Genomic DNA, 21,714 nt, shown 5'->3' with positions numbered 1-21,714 from the left:
CGCCGCCACAACAACCCCGGCAGCTTCTACAACTCCAACAACAAGTCCTTCCACCACTCCAACGACTAGTCCTTCCACTAGTCCTACCACTAGTCCTTCTACTAGTCCTTCCACCAGTCCAACGACTAGTCCTTCCACTAGTCCTACCACTAGTCCTTCCACCAGTACTTCCACCAGTCCATCAACAACTACTTCGACTAGTCCTTCCAGCAGCCCATCATCGACTACTTCCACAAGTACTCCTTCCGACACCAGCTCCAGCACTACTACCGATTCGGAGGAAGATGAAAGACTTCGCGAAAGAATAAGGCGCTTGAGAACTGAACGTCGCCGATTGAGAAATGAGCTTCGTAAGTCTAGAGCTCGTACAGCCGCGATCCGAAGAAGGCGCAACGCTGCGGCTAATAGGCGTCAACGCCAACGCGCAAATAGGATACAACGCCGTGGTTGAAGAATCTAGTAAAGAGGCCCAATATAGATAATTTCAAACTAATAAAACACAAATAATGCAAGCATAATTGTATGTTGTTTATTAACTGATGTAATCATAGATCTTATTTAATTATCAGTCTCTTAGTATGTAGGTGTTCATACTGTCATGGCTATATTGTCTCGACTGTTGACTCTGATGTAGAATATATGCAAATTAATCAATTCAGTTGTACTGAATAGAAAAAATATATTTTTTTGTTGGGAGCTGCAAGCTTCCGCTTTATTCGGATATCAAATTAGAACTAAAGTACAAAAGTGGACTTATGCTGCAAGTCAGCTAAGATGGGACAAAGCTTCTTTATGTTTACAAAACGGATGATGAAATCAAAGATCGAAGTGTGAAATGCAATTGTGTTTACAATTGCATTTTGACATGTCAGCATTTGCTGTTGAGTTTACATTTAGGTTTGCGCATTATGATCTGGGCTTTACGTTAATTGTGTTTATGCTAAGGCATAATTGTTTACATAAAAAATGACTGCGCAATTGGAATTGGACTAATTGGAAATATGCTGAAGTGAGAAATTGAAAGTGTTTATATTTTCAATAAGATTTGTTATGTGAGCTGGGTGATAACTCCCCCCTTCCTAAGATAGTATCGTCCCCGATACTTAATGTTTTTTTAACAAATCTTCGACTTTTCGATTTAATTTACTTAAAGTATCAAGCTCTAATTCTTGATTTGGTAAATCATAATTTTGATTTTCAGAATTCTTTGATTTTAAAAGGTTACAATAATTGAAATACGCGGGCCGGTACTTAAGAAGCTTTATCACAAAAAATATTAAAATTAATACAAATAATAAAAATGTTATTTTAGAATGGTTATTTTCTAAAGTGATAATAATTTTTGATAAAACGCTTATGTTTTCCATTTGTAATTCTGTGATATTAGTAGGTTGGTATTCAGTTACTAAATAGTTTGTAAATTTTTTGTCTTTTAAATAGTTTAATATTTTTTTTTTCGTTAAAATAGGATGTATTATTGATTACAACCATGTTTTTAAATGTAACTAGATAAGTGCCAATAAACAATGTTTCATTAATATAATTTGTTCCTGATACTAGAAGAGCACCATCTGTTATGATTTCTGTTGGTCTATTTTTTTCAGTTAGTTTTATACAACTTGCAAATTTTTTATTAAGGAGGTTTACAAAACAATTTGATTCAAAATTAATTTTAGCAAAGCTATTAAATATTTCTTTTTTATATTTTTCGATGGCGTAAAAAGTATTATTGCATTTAGCTACTTTGTTGTTTACAAATAATTTTCCATCTTTTTGAGCTATTGCTTTTGCGTGATATAACTTACAATTATAGTTAACAGTTGGATATTTTATATAAATTATGATTAAACCTTGATATGATATAATTGAAAAAGACGAAACATCTAAAAGGTCTATTAAAGTAATGTTTAATTATTCGTGGTTAAAAATTTTTATCATATCTTCTTTGCTTAAGATTTTTGGGTTTAATATTTTGGCTTTTGAAAAGGTTATAGTGTTTAGCAAATCTTGTAGGTCAATTGATAATAATTTGAGTCTGTATTTTTTTAATAAAAATTCTTGATCAAGTTTAATATTTTTTAAAATTTTTGATACTTCGGCTACTTCTTTAAAAATTGCAGAATTAATTTTATTTTGTTGATTATTGTTCTGTACGAGTTCGTTGATTTTAGTTTGAATATTTATCATGTCGTCATGATCTGGTGTTCCTGTTATCCATTTAAAAATGGTACCTAGCTCATTGACGCTGCGTTTAAAAACTTTGTGAGGTGTGAGTTGAGAAATAAGTGTTTTGATTAAATTTAATTCCATCGTTACTACCCAATCGATAGTACTGTTCTTGTTTTTGAAAAATTTTAGTTCTTTTTCAAATATATCATTATAAAAACTTAAGTTAGTAACGTGGAAAACTTCTCCATATGTTTGTATCCTCTAGTAAGACGTAGTCGTCGTTTGAATAATTAATAATTTCCGAACCGCAAATCGGTATTAAAATGCATAGAATCATGTATATGTTCATGCTAAATAGTAAAAATATATATATAAAAAAATATTAAATAAGTAAAAATGGTATTTAAAATTTTATGTTATCTTTATGAATTATTCTCTCTCTGTTATTTATTATTACTTTATTTCCCAAGTCTTCTTTAACAACTTGTTTTTTATATCTGGGTCTTAATTTATTTCTTTCACCATGTTTTTTCTCGTAAATTACTTCTCCCACATGATAATTTTTAGGTGTTCTTTTTTCATTATGATATTCTAACATTTTGTCTTGAGCTGTTTGAAGTTTGGCTGGTAAGTTATCATGTTCTGTTTTATTAAACAATATGTCAGATGGTTTTTGCTGGATTGTTGATTGAATAGTATTATTGTATTCTTTCGCCGCTCTGTATATGACCTCGGAAGGATCCATTATTTTAAATTCTTCTTGAATGCAACGAGAAATTTCAATTAATGTTGAATGTACTCTTTCTACTGGACCATTGGTTATACTATGTCTGGGATCTGCGAAATAAATTGTTAAGCCTGCGTGATTCATAGCTGATTTAAATTGGGCTGATGAAAAACTAGGTTCATTATCCATCATAACGGATTTTGCAAACGGAAAGACTTGGAGTAATTCTAGTACTTTATTTTCCATGTTAGATTTGTTTTCTTTTTGTTTCACTACTAGAAATTTCGAATATGCATCTACGCAAGTAATGAATGATAATTTTTCTGCGTAAAAAATGTCAATGTGCAATTGTTCTCCTTCTCGTTCTGGAATGGGTGCTTTAGATATCGGTATTAATTTGGGGTGCCTGTTATATTTATTTTTGTTACAAATTTCACAATAACGAATATATTGTTGAAGTTTTTTATACAAAGTTGGCCAATAGTAATATTTAAGGTTTTGTTTAAGATTTTCATCGAATCCTCTATGTGCTCGAGCATGTGTCTCTTCTATAATTATTTCTTGATCATCTTTGTTTTCTATATCTTGAACGAATTTTCTTGTATAAAGGAATTTATTTGTAAAAGTGTTTTTAATAATATTTTGAATTTCATACAAATCTTCGGGAGTACAATGAATACCTGTTGTAAGATTTGGTTGGAGGAATTCTTTCAAAATGGCAATCAAATTATCGACCGTATCGTACTCTATAATGTGCCTTGTTTTATTAAATACTTCGTATTTCTCATGGATTGTGAATCTATTTTTTGCAATAAGCAATTGTTGTTTGAATTGGTTTAAAGGTTTATTAGTTTCCTCAATTATAATTTGATTACTGCTGTCAGCGGAATGTATTGTTTCAATATCGGACAACTCCTCAATGTTTTCGTTAGTTATTTGGTTTATAATAACTCTTGATAAAGCGTCTGCAACGACGTTTGTTGCTCCTGGTTTATAAAATATTTTAGGAGAGAATTCTTCAATAAATGCATGCCATCTTTTCATTTTTGAATTAGGATTACGTGCAGATACTGCGAAAGAAAGAGGTTGCTGATCTGTATGGATTTCTAGATTGGTTACTCCGTACAAGTAATTTCTGAGATTTTTTAATGCCCACACAATGGCATATAATTTCCTTTCGTTGGTTGCATAATTTCTTTCTGTTTTATTCAAAGTTTTGGAAATGAAGGTAATTGGTTTATTATCTTGGGAAAGTACGGCTCCTATGGTAAAATCGGATGCGTCTGTTGTAAGGACAAATTTCTTTGAATAATCTGGCTGTGTTAATTCAACTTTTGTGATTAACTGGGATTTCAAGTTTTGAAAGGCTTGTATTGCTTCTTCATCAAGTGTTATTTCTGTTTTCCTTGAGATATGCTTTGTAACTTTTCCATTATGACCTTGTAAGTATTTGGTTAATGGTTTAGCTATGGCTGCATAGTTGTTTACAAATTTCCTGTAATATACGGTAAGTCCTAAGAAACCTCGTAGTTCTCTTATATTGTTAGGCGGAGGAAAATCTACTATTGTTTTCACCTTTTGAGGGTCTGTTTTTATAATTTTGTGGGATACTATATATATATATATATATTTATATACTATAAATTCTATTTCTTTCCGGAAAAATTTAGATTTCTCTAAGGAAATTTTCATGTTTACATTGAATAAGATTTCAATAATTTCTTGTAAATCATCTGAATGTTGTTTAGCGGTTTCTGAAAACACTATTATGTCGTCTATGTAAATGTGACATGTTTTGCCGATTTTATCTCGTAAGATATTATCCATTGCTCTCTGAAAGATTCTTGGTGCATTTGTTAATCCGAATGGTAATCGGAGAAATTCATATTTTCCATTGTTAATGGAAAATGCTGTTTTTTCAATGTCTTCGTTTTTCATCAGTATTTGATGAAAACCTGATTCTAAATCTATTGTTGAAAAGAATCGTGCTTTTCCAAGGTTAGATAATATTACTGTAGGATCAGGCATTGGATACCTGTCCGGAATGGTATTATCGTTCAGTTTTTTTAAAACGATTACTAACCGATTTTTTGGAGTACCGTCTTCGTTAAAGCCTTTCTTTCCTACTACCCATACTGGAGAATTGTAGGGACTTTTACTAGGTCTTATAATGTTTTCTGCTAACATCCTATTAATTTCCTTGTTAACAAAATTGTTAACTGAATGCGGATAAGGATATTGTTTACAGTATATCGCATCATCATTCAACGTTCTTATTTCTCCTTTAATAAAGGGAAAACACGTTTGAATTTTAGAATGCTTTGTTATTATGTCTTGAACAATTTGTTGTTCCAGATTGTCCAAGGTTTCCATTTCATTTATTTCATTAGATGAATGGCTTGGTTTGTTTTCTGCGTTTGTCTTTGAGGATACCGACGTGTTTGAACGTCTGCTCTTTCTGACTTTCTTTTTTATGCGTTTTACTTTGAGTGGATCATCAGCGTCACTTGATGACGATGATTCATGATCAGACACTTGGAATAAGGAAAAAGTTTTCCTTGCTTTATTTTGAACAATGTCAAAAGACTCATCTGAACTTTGCAGATTGCCTAATGTCTCTTGAGCATTTATTTCGTCATTTATTTTTTCAATTTTGTTGTTATAATATAGATTTCCCTTAGAAAGATCTATTATAGCATTAATACTTTTTAATAGATTGTAGCCGACCAGTAGGTCACCACACAGGTTTTCTATTTCGTAAAATCTGTGGCGTTTGCCGAAAATATTTATATTATGGAAATGCGTAATAAGGCTAAAGCCATTTACTGTTCTAACTCTTTTCTTAATTGCTAATTCTTCACCGTTATTATATATACCTCTTTTGATATAGCAAGCAGTTGCTCCAGTATCAATTAGTATTTTTAGGTTTTTATTTTCTTTCTTATCTATTCTGAAGATGAATGGGAGTTGTCCCCCTGTTCTTCTAAAAAATGGTCCTCATCAAGGTTATTGATACGCATTACTTTATTTGCTTGTTGTACAGAAACAGAAGCATAATCGCGTTTCATAGGATGTGAATGATTTTGATTATAAGGTTTATTTTGAATTTGAATCGATGGATCTATTTCCATTGGTTCTGGTAACTGGTTATTACCTTGTATCGGATTTTGATTTTGGTTATTCACTGCTCGATTAAAACGGAGATTATTATTGTTTTTTCTGCTATGATTGTTAAACTTTTTGTTATTTTGATTCACAGTTTCAGATTTCTTTTCCTGAACCTTTGAATCCGAGTTATTATTATTTTGCACTGTATTTGCATAATAATTGTAAGCAAAGTTTGCTCTTTGATGGTTTGCCTCTAGCTCTTGGGCTTTTGCCAAAGCATTAGGTAAGTTTTCGGGCTTGAGAGAAAACAGAATTTCTGACAAAGAACCGTTTAAACCAGTGATAAAGATCCGCAAAGCGTTATCTCTATTCTTCCAATATCTCATTTCAGTTATGACATTGGCATTGTTGCCATATGTCATGATTGTTTTATTCACCAGTAAGGTGAGTTTTTTATTAACCAAATTGTAGTATTCTAGCACGGTCATTCTGCCTTGCCTTAGAACACTCAATTCTTGTTCAATTATATAAATTGGACGTTTATCGCTATAAGCGAAATCCAATCTATGTAGATAAGATGGCTTCTAAATTTAAGACTGTACCATGATTCGTTAAGGTGTCATTCGCTTTCCCTGTCACTTTGTTTCTTAGGATAGTAAGCGCGCCTACGTATCACGCCAACTGACATATTGGTTAAAATTTCCTGAAAACTCGGGAACAGATTTGACAACATCGAAAGATTCGTCACAACAAATTGAATCGTTGATGACTGTGGATTTATATTCTTCTACTGTATTCGTGTTAGTCGAGAGTTGCAATTTTAACTCTGCAATTTGTTCTTGAAGATTATTATTATTGTTTACAGCCATGTTTAATTTTTCAAAATCACTTATCAATTCGTCCAGGGTTTAATGATTAATTTTACTTATAAGCAATTAAAAATAACTGAAGCTCACTTGGCTCCCGCTCACTTGAGCCTCCTTCTTGTTGGTTGTAGTCTTCCTTCTTTTGGATGATTTTGGACCTCCTTCTTTTAGATAATTTTGATACAGTTGTTTTTTTATTTTCAGTTAAAGAAAAGGTTGACAACTTTGAAAACTTTTTATTTCGTGTATTTTTTTCAAATACACTGCGTTATGTTCACATAACTTATTTGATGTTTTCTTTTTTGGATCACTCTCACTTTTTTGAGTTTTCGAACACACGTCTTTTCCAATCTAAAGGAAATTTTTATTGCTCTTGTTAACTTGTGCTATTCAGCACTTGTTTCGTTTTCGGAACACACAGTTTTTCCGGCTATAGGAAATTTTTTGATGCTCACTATGATTTGTGCTTTAAGTAACTTCGTCACTTGTTTTGTTTTCGGAACATTGATGCTCACTATGATTTGTGCTTAAGTAACTTCGTCAATTGTTTTGTTTTCGGAACATTGATGCTCACTATGATTTGAGTTCAAGTAACTTCGTCACTTGTTTTGAGTTTCGGAACACACGGTTTTTCCAGCTATAGGAAAATTTTTTATGCTCACGATAGTTTTGAGTTTTTTGAGTTCGAGTAACGTTTTATATTATTGGTTACTTTTGATACCGACAACGGATTCTTTTTTTCCTCGCGATACAAAGGATTTAGTTACGTATCCTTTTTTGTATGTTTTAACACGACCCCCACGTTGGGCGCCAATTAATCAATTCAGTTGTACTGAATAGAAAAAATATATTTTTTTGTTGGGAGCTGCAAGCTTCCGCTTTATTCGGATATCAAATTAGAACTAAAGTACAAAAGTGGACTTATGCTGCAAGTCAGCTAAGATGGGACAAAGCTTCTTTATGTTTACAAAACGGATGATGAAATCAAAGATCGAAGTGTGAAATGCAATTGTGTTTACAATTGCATTTTGACATGTCAGCATTTGCTGTTGAGTTTACATTTAGGTTTGCGCATTATGATCTGGGCTTTACGTTAATTGTGTTTATGCTAAGGCATAATTGTTTACATCAAAAATGACTGCGCAATTGGAATTGGACTAATTGGAAATATGCTGAAGTGAGAAATTGAAAATGTTTATATTTCCAATAAGATTTGTTATGTGAGCTGGGTGATAACTTGCATATATTTTTTAGGGACGGAGTTGGCGTCTTATGCCTGATACATACATACATATCCTGTTCGCACACACTTATAATACCCTTTTATCCTTTGGTTGGTGAGTATAAAAGAAAAACTTCGGCCAGCATATCTATGTATGTGATATGATATTAAATATCTGAAATAAACTCATCCTGGATGAATTTCTATTTAACCATGTATGTACATATCCGCATATGAAGGAACGAACAGTTGGCCATGACTCCATTGACTTAGCTAATGATAATGGATAGAAATGCTTTATGTGATCCGAGATGTCTTATCATATCGATTTTGACAATTCTAATAATGTAAAGGGTCTTATTACTATACCTAAATACGGAGATGCTTCAAGTTTCACTCTTAGTGTATAATTAACTCAGCACCTACTTTAAAATTAGTCCTCTTTTAATTGAGGAATATTCGCAGCATGCGCAACATATGAATTAAAATACATATTTGCTTTCTAAAAATATTTAAGCTACGCACAAAAATGCATTCTTCTACAAAAACACAATAGATTTCCATCACTCGGCCATTTTAGCACTTTAGCACTTAAATAGCAAACAAATTATTATATTTTCATTGCTACATTAGTAGCTTAATCTTAGCTAGATGCGCCACAACGGATCGTACCGCCTCCTCATCGAGCACCTCTACATTCAGTTCTTTAAGCACTCCGACATCAAGTTCATCGAGCACTCTGTCATCTAGCTCAACAAGTACTCCGGTATCCAGTTCTTTTAGCACTCCGTCATCCAGTTCTTCCATTAGTCCTTCGACCAGCCCATACACAAGCACTTTTTCTTCTAGCAGTACAAGCGATTCAGAATTTTTGTTAATTGTTGCCAAAGATAATCTTAGACAAGTAAGAAAGTTACAGTCGAGTGTGCTCGACTGTGAGATACCCGCTACCCATTTTTAATAAGGGCCAAATATTGCGGTATTATTTTCAAAATATACCGAAAATACTAAACAAAAATACTAAAAATATACCAAATGATATGTTTGGTATATCGATGCAGGACACCATTCAAAATATACCACAGACGGCACAATGTACCAGATTGTCGGCCAAAACAACTAAAAGCTCTAGTAAGTAGGCGTTTTTGCCCATACAAAAGTATTTCTTTAATAACTTCCACAATTTTTATCTGATCGCAACTAAATTTTCAGAAATCATAACTGCTATAGTAGTTATAGTATATACCAAAATTCGTAACTCTAGGTTTAAAATTGCGCTTTTTATTCGATTTTTTTGATTTGCGGGGGCGGAAGTGGGCGTGGCAAAAATTTGAAACAAACTTGATCTGCGTGCAAACATAACAAATGCTATCGAAAATTATAGCTCTATCTCTTATAGTCTCTGAGATCTAGGTGTTCATACGGACAGACGGACAGACACACAGACGGACAGACGGACATGGCTATATCGTCTCGGCTGTTGACGCTGATCAAGAATATATATACTTTATAGCGTCGGAGATGCCTCCTTCTACCTGTTACATACATTTCCTGCCGACACAATGTTATAATACCCTTCTACCCTATGGGTAGCGGGTATAATTATATAACAAAATTCTGCATATCTGCTGATGAATGTAGTACCTCTTTACACTCTTAAATTTTTGTAGGAAAGTTCCTTGAACAAGGTCTAGAAGTTGAATTGTTAATAATAAGAATTATGGGATAAAAACATACTTGTGCTTACAATTACGAATGTATTAAGCATCTTACAAAGAAAACTCGCAAATTCTTTAAGTGTAAGAACAATGCTCTCAAAATCAAAGAATATTATTTTGACTCCAGCTAAATAAAATTTGAAAACACACTAGTTAATCACGTTATTATCTTTATTTTTATTTTTATTTTTTCTTTGTGTTCGCATAAGAGTTTTGGCGTAAGGCTAAAACACTTTTTGAAGATAATCGTATCGGAAATTGACTTTGACTGTTCTCATCAATTAAGTTGTTTGATAATTTGTGAGATGCGTACAGATCTGACTGTTATCAATTACGTTTTAATTTCAATCAATCCATAACTTAAGTATTTTACTCTGCATTTGATAATTGAGTTGATGCGCTATTGATGAATATATTTAATCAGTAGTTCTAAAACTCTTTTTTTCTATTTAATTATTATATTATTCTCCTTGTATTCATTCACAATGTCAACTGCACATATATCCTTTAAAGTCTGCAAACTCTTCCATAAATACAATTAGTATAACACTTTGCTTTATGCTTATTGTTTTCAAAATAAATTCTTACTCACTTACTTAAAAATTTGGTCTTATTTTAATTACAGAATATTCCTAAATGCGAAACATATGTTATGTTTCCAAATATTTACTATGTAAATAAATTGAAAACACGCGAAACAATCTTATTGTATTATATATCTGTGATTTTTTCAATAGATCAACAAATCTTTATTGAAACAACTGGTTGGAGAGACATCTTTCCTTTTGATGAGCATCGAATTTTGCTATATAAGCCTGCCAAATTCCTCAATCTAAATATTAAACAGATTAACAATGCGCATTGTCTTAGTTTTCGTTTTTGCGCTTATCAGCAGCCCGATCTTCGTTAGATGCGCCTCAACAGATACTACCGATAACTGATCAACTGATACGACCGGCGGCTCAACAGGCTCAACGGGGTCCACCGGTACCTCAACGGGTACCACCGGTAGCTCAACAGGAAGCTCAACATCGTCAAGCACCCCAGCAGCTAGTTCTTCCACCAGCACTTCCTCCAGTCCTTCTACCACCCCATCCACAAAAACTTCCACTTCCGATACCAGTTCCCGTACCACAAACGATTCAGCGGAAATCGAAAGACTTCGCCTATTGGAAATACTTGATCGTCTGAAAGCTCAGCGTCGCCGCATGAGAAACGAGCTTCGCAAATCTAGAGCTCGTGCAGCCGCGATCCGAAGAAGGCGCAATGCTGCGGCTAATAGGCGCCAACGCCAACGCAGTGGTAGGATCAATCGCCGCGGTTGAAGGATTCAGTGAATATATATGTATTCAATATATCTAGATAGTTTTAAATTAATAAAATATAAATTTCTCAGGCTTAATAATCGTGTATTTTTCTCAAAGTGTATAATTTATTATTTACTCAGCACCTACTTTAAAAATAATCCTCTTTTAATTGCGGAATTTTCATAGCATTCGCAACATATGTTTTAAAATATTTGCTTTCTAAAAATATTGAAGCCACGCAAAGCAAATCCATACTTTAACACAAACATAGAAACACAATAGATTTTCGCCATTTTAGCACTTCTTCTAGCTGAGTAAACAATTTCAGTAAATAGCACATAAATTATTGTATTCTGTCCTTGCGATTTTGTAAGAAGATCAACAACTCACTATTGAAACAACTGGTTATAGTGACATCTTTCTTGTTGATGAGCATTGAATTTTGGTATATAAGTCTGCCAACTTTCGTAGTCTAATCATACAGAAACATCACAATGCGCTTTGCCTTCGTTTTAGTTTTTGCTCTCATCAGCGGCCCGATCGTTGCTAGATGCACCACAGCTCCGGCAGCCTCTACAACTACTCCGACATCTTCAACCACCCCGGCAGCCAGTTCTACAACCACCCCGGCAGCCAGTTCAACCTCTACGCCATCCACTTCATCAACCTCTACGCCATCCACTTCATCAACCTCTCCGTCATCCACTTCTTCCAGTAGTGATACGACCACTACTACCACTACTGCGGCCCCCACTACTGCCACCACCGCAGCCAGTACTTCTTCTTCTTCTTCTAGCACCTCAGCTGTCACAGAGGAAGAGAAAAGACTTCGTAGATTGGTTAAACGCCTGAGAGCTGATGAACGCCGCATGAGAAAAGAGCTTCGTAGATCTAGAGCTCAAGCAGCCAAGCTCCGAAGAAGGCGCAAAGCTGCGGCTAATAGGCGTCAACGCCAACGCGCAAACAGGGCCAATCGCCGTGGTTGAAGGATCCAGTGAAACCACTCAATAAACTTAATTTTAAATTAATAAAATATAGATAATGCAAGCATAATAATTGTATGTTGTTTATTAACTGATATAATCATAGATATTATTTAATTACCAGTCTCTTAGTATGTAGGTGTTCATACTGTCATGGCTATATTGTCTCCACTGTTGACTCTGATGTAGAATATATGCATATATTTTTTAGGGACGGAGTTGGCATCTTATGCCTGATACATACATACGTACATACATTTCCTGTTCGCACACACTTTTATTCTTTGGTTGGTGCGCATAAAAAGACAAACTTCGGCCAACATAACTATGTATGTGATATGATATTAAATATCTGCAATAAACTCATCCTGGAGGAATTTCTATTTAACCATGTACATATCCGCATATGATCGGGCGAACAGTTGGCCATGACTACATTGACTATATATATAAATGCTTTATGTGATCCGAGATGTCTTATCATATCGATTTTGACAATTCTAATTATGTAAAGGTCTTATTACTATACCTAAATACGGAGATGCTTCAAGTTTCACTCTTAGTGTATAATTAACTCAGCACCTAATTTAAAATTAGTCCTCTTTTAATTGAGGAATATTCGCAACATGCGCTACATATGAATTAAAATACATATTTGCTTTCTAAAAATATTTAAGCTTCACACAAAAAATCCACATTTCAACACAAATATAAAAACACAATAGATTTCAGCCATTTTAGCACTTTAGCAATTAAATAGCAAACAAATTATTCTATTTGCATGGCTACATTAGCAGCCTAATCGTTGCCAGATGCGCCACAACGGATCGTACCGCCTCCTCATTGAGCACCTCTACATCCAGTTCTTCAAGCACTTCGGCATCAAGTCTCCGTCATCTAGCTCAACAAGTACTCCGGTATCCAGTTCTTTAAGCACTCCGTCATCCAGTCCTTATTTTAGTCCTTCCACCAGCTTATCCACAAGCACTTTTTCTTCTAGCAGTACAAGCGATTCAGAATTTTTGTTGATTGTTGGTAAAGATAATCTTATATTATATTACAACATTCTGCATATCTGCTGATGAATGTAGTACATCTTTACACTCTTAAATTTTTGTAGGAAAGTACCTCGAACAAGCTATAGAAGTTGAATTGTTAACAATAAAAATTATGGGATAGAAACATTATACTTGTGCTTACAATTACGAATGTATTAAGCATCTAGCAAATAAAACGGTAAATCGCATTAGGAAAATTCTTCACGTTCAAGAACAAGGCTCTCAAAATCAAAGAATATTAACTTGACTCCAGGTAAATAAAACTTGAGAACACACTAGTTTCTTTTTCTTTTTTTGTTGTTTTTTTTTTTTGGGTGTTTGCGTAAGAGTTTTGGCGTAACGCTAAAACACTTTTTGAAGGTTAATCGATACATCGGAAATTGACTTCGACTGTTCTCATCAATTAAGTTGTTTGATAATTTGTGAGATGTGTACAAAACTGACTGTTATCAATTACGTTTTAATTTCAATCAATCCATAACGCCATGATAATTGACTTGATGCGCTATTTATGAATATATTTAATTAGTTTAAAACTTTTTTTTTTTTTCTTTGTTTAATTATTATATTCTTCTCGCTGTATTCATTCACAATGTCAACTGCACATATTTCCTTTAGAGTCTGCAAACTCTTCCATGAATACAATTAGTATAACACTTTGCTTTATGCTTATTGTTTTCAAAATAAATTCACTTATGCTAACAAGCCAGGCTGTCGCTTAATAATAGAAACTTTCCACTAGCTAATAGCCACTAACGCAAATATTAATATAAAGGTCTGTTTTGTGTTTCTCTCAAATTGGGAGTTGGACGACAGACACAAAGTCGCTATTGAAACAACTGGTTATATTTATGTATAATTGCGACTTTTTTAAGAAAAAGATCAGGTAATTTTTCTATAAATAGCTTAAACTCTTCACAATCTAATCATTTAGAAACTTAACCATGCGTTTTACATTGGCTTTATTCATCGCTCTCGTCAGCTGCCTGGTCGTTGCTAGATGCGCGGACACCACCTCCTCGGATACTTCCTCCGCCTCATCATCGGATCTGTCCAGCAACTCTACTTCTTTGAACTCCACTTCCTCAGAAACCACTGCTTCGGAATCCCCACGTCCTTTACTTAAGGGTCGACTTCACATCGGTGTCATTATTAACAATCGTTTTCATCGCGGTTAGTAGACCTGGAACGAAATTGAATTAAACGATAATATTGCAATACATGCATAATTAAATAGTTTTACTGATAGCTTGTAAATAACTGTGAAACATTTACTACAAGTTCTTATGGAATCAATAAATCTATAGAGATATGTGTGTAAATTGAATTAAATAAATTGAGTAAGTTTTTCGACTATTTCATGCTATGCTCATCACGCTTTAGATGATTATACAATATCTGACATCAGTGTCGCAAATCTGAAGCGAACCCATATTGAAGCAATTTTTTTTATTTAAAAATTCCTGCCGAGACAATTTATACAACGATATTATAATGATATTTTATATATTTTGATTATATGGAGTCTTAGGCTTTAAAAGCATATCTGAATCATAAATCTACTTCGCTGTTTTCCTTGTGTTCGGTTATGAATATTTGGCAGCTTGAATATTTGGATCTCTTTGTTGGATAAATGCCATTCACAATATTCGCCATAAATCCCATTGCTTTTGGTTCTCACAAAATATGGTCATACTGCTAATCCTTTGAATGGTATTAACTAGATCGTCTACCAATCTTTCCATCAGCCCATTAACGAGACATCTCATTAGCCCTGAAATACTTCAGTTCTAGCACCAGAAACACATTTACAGTGGTGGAAAGACGTCGTCTATTAAACATAATTTCTCGCTGGAAAACTCAGCAGCGACGCTAAAGACCCAGATTCGCAACAAATCAACAGCTCTAACAATCCTGCTCAGAGAAACTAGTATGGTATATAGCGAAGTAGCTTTATGATTGAGAAGAATACTCTTAAGACTCCTTGTAATCAAAATATACAAAATATCATTATAACGATGTTAAATTTCTGTGTAATGCCTATCAATTAATTTTAATTTATAAAATTTCCTCAAAGCCACAAGCTCAAGTCTATTAATAAATTGACTAAGCCTAACAATAAGTGATCATATCTTAAAATTAATAGTAATTGATGATTCTATTAAACTGTTGTTTGCTATAATCACTAAGGATATATGGGTAGATCACTACGAAGCAAAAGAGAATTTTTTTGTGAGTTCTCGTACTAGATGTTTTATATGAATAAAAAGGTATTTTCCTTATGTTCGGTTATTAATTCTTTGGCAGCTTAAATATTGAGATCTATCTGTTAAAAAAATTGCCATTCACAATATTCGCAATCAATCCCAACGCTTTCGGTTCTTACACAATATGGTCACACTACCCCATTGAATTATTTTTGCCAACAAGTTCTAATGTCCACTTCAGACTAAAAATGTTTTTAATGACAAAACAACAACTTTAAATAACAGGGAAAAATGAAGCCTAATAATAGAAATATAACATATGTATTATATTGCTAGAAAATCTTGTGTCGGTCGTGTGATGCCATTAACTTGTATACGTAATAATAGCATTATTTGGTATTTTTTAATACTTGCGAAAAATTAAATAATTGTTTTGGGTTTTTTATTCAGGTTTATAATGAACTTCACATCGATGTTCGAATAAACAGAATGTAAAATAAAATATTTTAATCTGAATTGTTTATTTGATGCGCCTTTAATGAGTAAATTTAGTCAGTAGACTAAGATTCCTTCAAAAATACAATTATTACGTTTTACCACATGTTTTCATTAACAACACCATCAGCACATTCCATCCCTTGAAGTGTGCGAGTTTATTTGGCACTTGGCTCGTGCCTTTTGTTTTATAAAATAATATCACTAAGGCAAATAAACCAATCTGTAACCAAAAGAAACGATTCAAGAACAAAAAGCTCTCAAAGTAAATATAACTATAAATATAAATATCTGTTTTGCAATTTGTCCAAATTGAGAGTTGGCCAAAAGATCAACAACGCAACATAATGACTGAGATATAGCATTACATAAAATCGAACAAAAAGTCGCTATTGAAACAACTGGTTATATTCATAAACAGTTGGGACCGTGTTACGTAAAATATCTAGGCATTCTGCTATAAAAGGCTTGTAACTTTCGTAATCTAATCATTAAGAAGCTTAACCATGCGTTTTACATTGGCTCAAGTGATCGCTCTCATCGGCTGCCTGGTCGTCGTTCAATGCGCCACCTCGGATCCTTCGCCGACCACTTCAGATCCTTCTCCTTCGCCGACCACTTCAGATCCTTCTCCTTCGCCGACCACTTCAGATCCTTCTCCTTCGCCGACCACTTCAGATCCTTCTCCTTCGCCGACCACTTCAGATCCTACAACTTCGACGTCCACTTCAGATCCTAGTACATCGCCGACCACTTCAACTCCTACAACTTCGACGTCCACTTCAGATCCTAGTACATCGACATCCACTTCGTCTAACAGCACCTCCACTGCATCAACAGAGGCTGAAAGACTTAAGCTTTTGGAAATTCTTGAACTCGTGAAAGAACGCAAGAGGGAGGCAGCAAAAGCAAAACGTCGTGTAGTTGTAGTCAAGGTCGTCGAACCTCGCACCGTTGTAAGGAAGAGGGCTGGAGTAGTCGTCAGAAGAAGGATCGTTCGTCGTGGTTGAAGACACTAGACGGAAGTCTAAGATTTAAAAAAAGCATACTGATTTGAATAAAATGCTTATAGATCAAGCATAATTTAATTGTTTTACTATATACTCATATAGATTAGTCCAAAGGTATCTTTAAACTACAAAAAAAAACAAGCGCTTAAATTCTTTTTCAGCAGCAAGACTTCATTGGTCGAGTAGTATATAGTAAAATAAAGGCCATTTAAGTAATACGTATACGTGATAATTCAATGGAATTATGAATCTCATGACTCAAATGTATGTATATACATACATATTTAATAGATATACATACATACATGATACTTGTACTAAAAACTGTTTGAAATGATTTCAATTAATTTCCGTAGCCATTGTTTCAAAATGAATTTAATCTACGTATACGTAATATGTTAGTGTGCCGGAATTTTTTCCTAGAAAAATGTTAGTGTGAAATTTATTACTATACGAGTATATACCTGAAATCGGCAATGCTTCTTTTTCCATTGGATGTCAATAATTAACTATTAACTCAGCATCTGCTTGAACATTTGGTCTTCTTTTAATTGCGGAATACTTAAAGTTTGCGCAACATATGTCTTAAATTATTTGCTTTGTAAATAAATGAAAGCAGCGCAATATTAATAACCACACTTCAGCACAAAAATAGAGGGAGTAGAAATCTACCATTCCACTATGGTCCGGATTCCCAATTTGGTGGCATTAAATCGAATATTGCATCTATCTAGCTGAAACTTGGCATACTTCAATAATAAACCACTCTAAATATTTAAGCAAACTTCCAAGTAAGTTTGACCATGCCTATTCCAATGCCCATATAAACATCATGACGTATACGTGATATTTTTTTTTTATTTTTTTTTTTATTTATTGCACTCCTTTTTGTCGTCGCTCAGTGTACATTCCTCTATTTGACCAAATATAAATTTATCCAGCGCGAAAGAGTGGCGCCCGCTGACGATCCACACGTTCAGCAACGTGGTATGATAGAACTCAAGCACATCTTAATAATTAAAGCATCGGAAAAGGCGCAAAAAGCTGCAAACCGGGCTGTTATTAAAATTTAATATAAAGTGTTATTAAAATTTAATATAAAGTGTCTACTATAGTTTAACATACATTACACAACGCACAAATACGCAGAACACCTTATTTTCTTCTACAGAAGTTGACCACTTTTGTCAGCTTTTTGTTTTCCTTGGCCAACACAAAACAAGTACACATATATAACGTTAAATAAATTATCACACAAACTGTGTTTATTATTCCTAATTTACATACCTCCAACTTCAATATCGATTTTTAAAAATTCAAAATTATTATTTCGTTTGGATTTGCCAAGCGCTCAAAGTCACTAAAAGTTTCCTGCCAATTTTGTCACAAAAATCACCTGACTTTAAACGTCTGTAAAAATTGCAAGGTTGCATTTTTGACAAAAATATTTATTGATACTTTCTATTTAGGGTATCTAGTTTAAATATATAAAAAAAAAATTCAGATTTTCTTCCATAAAATTTTGGACTTTATGCCACCAAATCGGCAATCCGGACCATAGTGCATTCTAGCACTTCTCCACTGAGTAAACAAATTCAATAAATAGCTCTCAAATTATATTATTATCTTTGGGATTTGGTCAATAGATCAACGTAGCAAACTATGGAATCTGGGAAATTCCCTATTGAAACAGCTGGTTATAGCACAATTTTTCATTTCGATGAGTATCGTATTTTGGTATATAAGCCTGCCATCTTTCTCAATCCAATCATTAAGAAGCTTAATAATGCGCTTTGCCTTGGTTTTAGTTTTTGCTCTTGTCAGCGGCCCGATCGTTGCTAGATGCACCACAGCGCCTGCCGCCTCAACCAGCCCGACATCCAGTTCATCAACAAGTCCAACAAGTTCTTCTTCTACTCCGGCAGCCAGCTCTACAAGTCCTACCAGCAGTTCGTCTTCAACCAGCCCGTCTACTTCCAGCAGCTCATCAACCGCCACCACGACCACAGCACCAGCTACCACTACCACTACCGCTAGCAGTACCACAAGCTCAAGCTCAAGCACGAGCACAACCACATTTACGGCAGCCGAAAGGAGACGCTTGTTGAGAAGAATTGCTCGCTTGAGGGCTGATCGTCGCCGCTTGAGATTGCGTCTGCGTGAAAGATCAAGAGGTTGCAGAACTGTGGTTCGCAGATCTCGCAGCGATAATACAAGTGGTTCAACTGGTACAAGGCGTCTAGTACGTCTACGCAGAGGTAGACTCAATCGCCGCGGTTGAACAAGTTACGAAAATTGTCATTTCCAATGGAATAAAATATAAATAATGCAAGCATAATAATCATGATTTATTTCTCGATTTTTGCTATGGATGGTCATAAATAAAGCTATTATCAAACTCGAACTGCTTATTGGTCTTCATTACACTCTTAATCGTAGAAATGTATATGCTCAAGTGTGCTCTTAAAGTTGAATTGACAACAATCACAATTGTTGAACGGAAACAGAAGAGTCGTGCATACAATTACGTATGCTTATTGTGGCACATCCGGCAGAGAAAACAACATGTACCAAAATCCGTATGAGGCTCATTAGAAAAGTTTTTTGGTCATGGAGGCAGAGCAACCAGAATTGACCATAAAATAAATTGAAGTCGGCAACAAAAAGCAAGCAAATGAATTCGAGTGAAACAGGTGGAACAAAAAGCATAACAACTGCAGCGTGACAAACAATGGGACAGTTTGAAATGTGTTCAGGGATGGCATGTAATGCTCCTGTTCTCCTGGTCATGTGTCAATGTAGCGGACGGCAACGACAACGACGAGGAAATCGTCGTGTAGAGGTCGAGTTCTATTGCGACAGCGACGGCGGCTCCCCTGGGTGGCAGAGAGGCGATAAGAACAACGAACTGCGATAGTGTCACAAAACAAATAAGTTGCCTAAAAACCGCAAAACCAACAGCAACAAACTGGACACGACACGACACGGCAACAACAACAACAACAACAGCTATGACCACTAATGTTCAACCGCACACAAATAAAGAGATAGAGAGCATACATATAGGGACATACATACATACAAGTATATACCTAGAGAGAAAGAAGAGGGATTGGAAAGGGTTATCAGGGGATGTCACGCGGTTGCAATTGCATTGTCAAAGTTTTATAGGCTCATGGAAAATGCTGAGCTTTTTCTTTAAAGTTGAAACAATTATGTTGAAAGTAGCGAGTAGAATTAGTAAGAAATTAGTTGCTATTAGCGAGTTGGATTAGAACCATTTTTAAAAAGGATCTAAAAACCATAGAGAAAGTATTCAAATTATATGTCGATTACAATTACTCAAATGACTGCAGCGAGTTGATGTCATCTATAGTAACGAGTGACTGGTAAAAAATAGCAAGATCTCCTTACAACAAACTGTGAATGAAAAGACCTATATTCTATTTATATATTTAAAACGTCGGCAAAATATGAAGGAAATATAAGAACTCTTTCTGACGAGTAGTTACTAGCGAGTTGGTTTAGTAAAAAGTAACGAATAAGTAATTAAAATAAATATCGACGACAACTTTGTATAGCCTATATATTTCAAGATTTCAATTTTAATAAATAGACAATAAATAAATTTGCGATGTAAATACAAACTGTAAATTTAAATCAAAAAGTAACGTGGCAATGCTTTAAATTTCACTATCTAAGCACACAAAAGAAAAGGGAAAACCAGTGTGTCACTCCATTGAAGTCGCACTGTCAACGATTTATTAGCACTTTCTTTAAGACTTAAAACGGTGTACTCTTAACCGGCGAGTAGTGCGTGAAGCGGCGAGTGAGAGTGACGAGTGGCGAGTGCTGAACTTTAATGGCATTGCCTACTTTGAGGCGCACACAATTTTTGAAGTGCTCTGTAAATATTTTCTAATAAATTTTGCACTCCCATTAGGAGGCGACCCTAGCAAACGACAGCCTAAGATTTCATTACGTTGCACTCAAGTGTTTCCTGCCAGTCTGCCCTGGTCTGGCCTGACCTGGCCTTTCTGTTGACTGGCTCCGCCCACGTAATGAAAATTCTTCCTACGTAATTAGCAATGCTGCTGTGCAGTAAGAGGAGAATGAAGCAGAGTGGAGAGCGGAGCTTGGATGGCGGCATTGCCGGCGTTTCAAGTATTTGAGAGTGTTTTTAATACGCATCAACAAAAGTGGGCAATGCCGGCAGCGAAGCGTGGAACGTCGGCAGAGGTGTCGTTGCCGTTGTCGTTGTTGAGCTGCTCCATTCACACTTGACATATGCAAATGTGCACTTTAAATGGATTTATATTGTACGTGGCCTGCCATTAGCCTCGATGTGCTTTCTTTTTTGTGGGTCGGCGTGGTCGTCAACTTCTAGTCTAGTAATTAAAGCCAAGAGACGAGCAATTTAAACTGCGGACGTTGTGATTGAAATACTCACACATCTAATGGGTCACAATGCAGTCACAATCAACGGCAGCAGCAGCAGCAGCGGCAGCTCATTGTCTGCATTCAAATTATTTACACATTATCTGCAGCAGGCAGCCAAAAGGCAACACTAAGATCTCTCCAGGGCATGTCATCCAGACAGTCAGAGAAACAGAGAATGGGCGACTGAGCATTGTTATTTTAATAGTTTAAGTAACCATAATATGTTGAGTACTTTTTAATAAACTTGAAACATGAGCAAATGTTTTGTTTGTGCGCGTGCGGCACAAGGACACCAGGGACCAGGGACCAGAAACAAGCAACCAGGAACCAGGCAACCTCCAGTACAAGTGTCTACAGCACAGGCCAAGATTTATGCAAACCAAAATGTTGCCAAAAATTACAAT

General features: G+C 34.9%; 1 protein-coding gene across 1 annotated transcript; it reads left to right on the top strand.

Annotated features, from left to right (window-relative positions):
* Positions 1 to 10,754: 10,754 nt before the first annotated feature.
* LOC133845903 (uncharacterized protein DDB_G0271670-like) lies at positions 10,755 to 19,226 on the top strand (the record flags this gene model as incomplete). Its single annotated transcript, XM_062280559.1, has 3 exons — positions 10,755 to 10,887; positions 11,751 to 11,831; positions 18,796 to 19,226. Coding segments are annotated over 3 exons (570 nt in total), but the record flags the coding sequence as incomplete, so codon positions are not given.
* Positions 19,227 to 21,714: the final 2,488 nt, after the last annotated feature.

The sequence above is a fragment of the Drosophila sulfurigaster genome, chromosome 3, assembly GCF_023558435.1.
Source record: "Drosophila sulfurigaster albostrigata strain 15112-1811.04 chromosome 3, ASM2355843v2, whole genome shotgun sequence".
In the NCBI taxonomy this organism is placed as follows: domain Eukaryota; kingdom Metazoa; phylum Arthropoda; class Insecta; order Diptera; family Drosophilidae; genus Drosophila; species Drosophila sulfurigaster.
The sequence above is the reverse complement of the archived record's forward strand: the minus strand, read 5'-3'. Positions and strand labels throughout refer to the sequence as shown.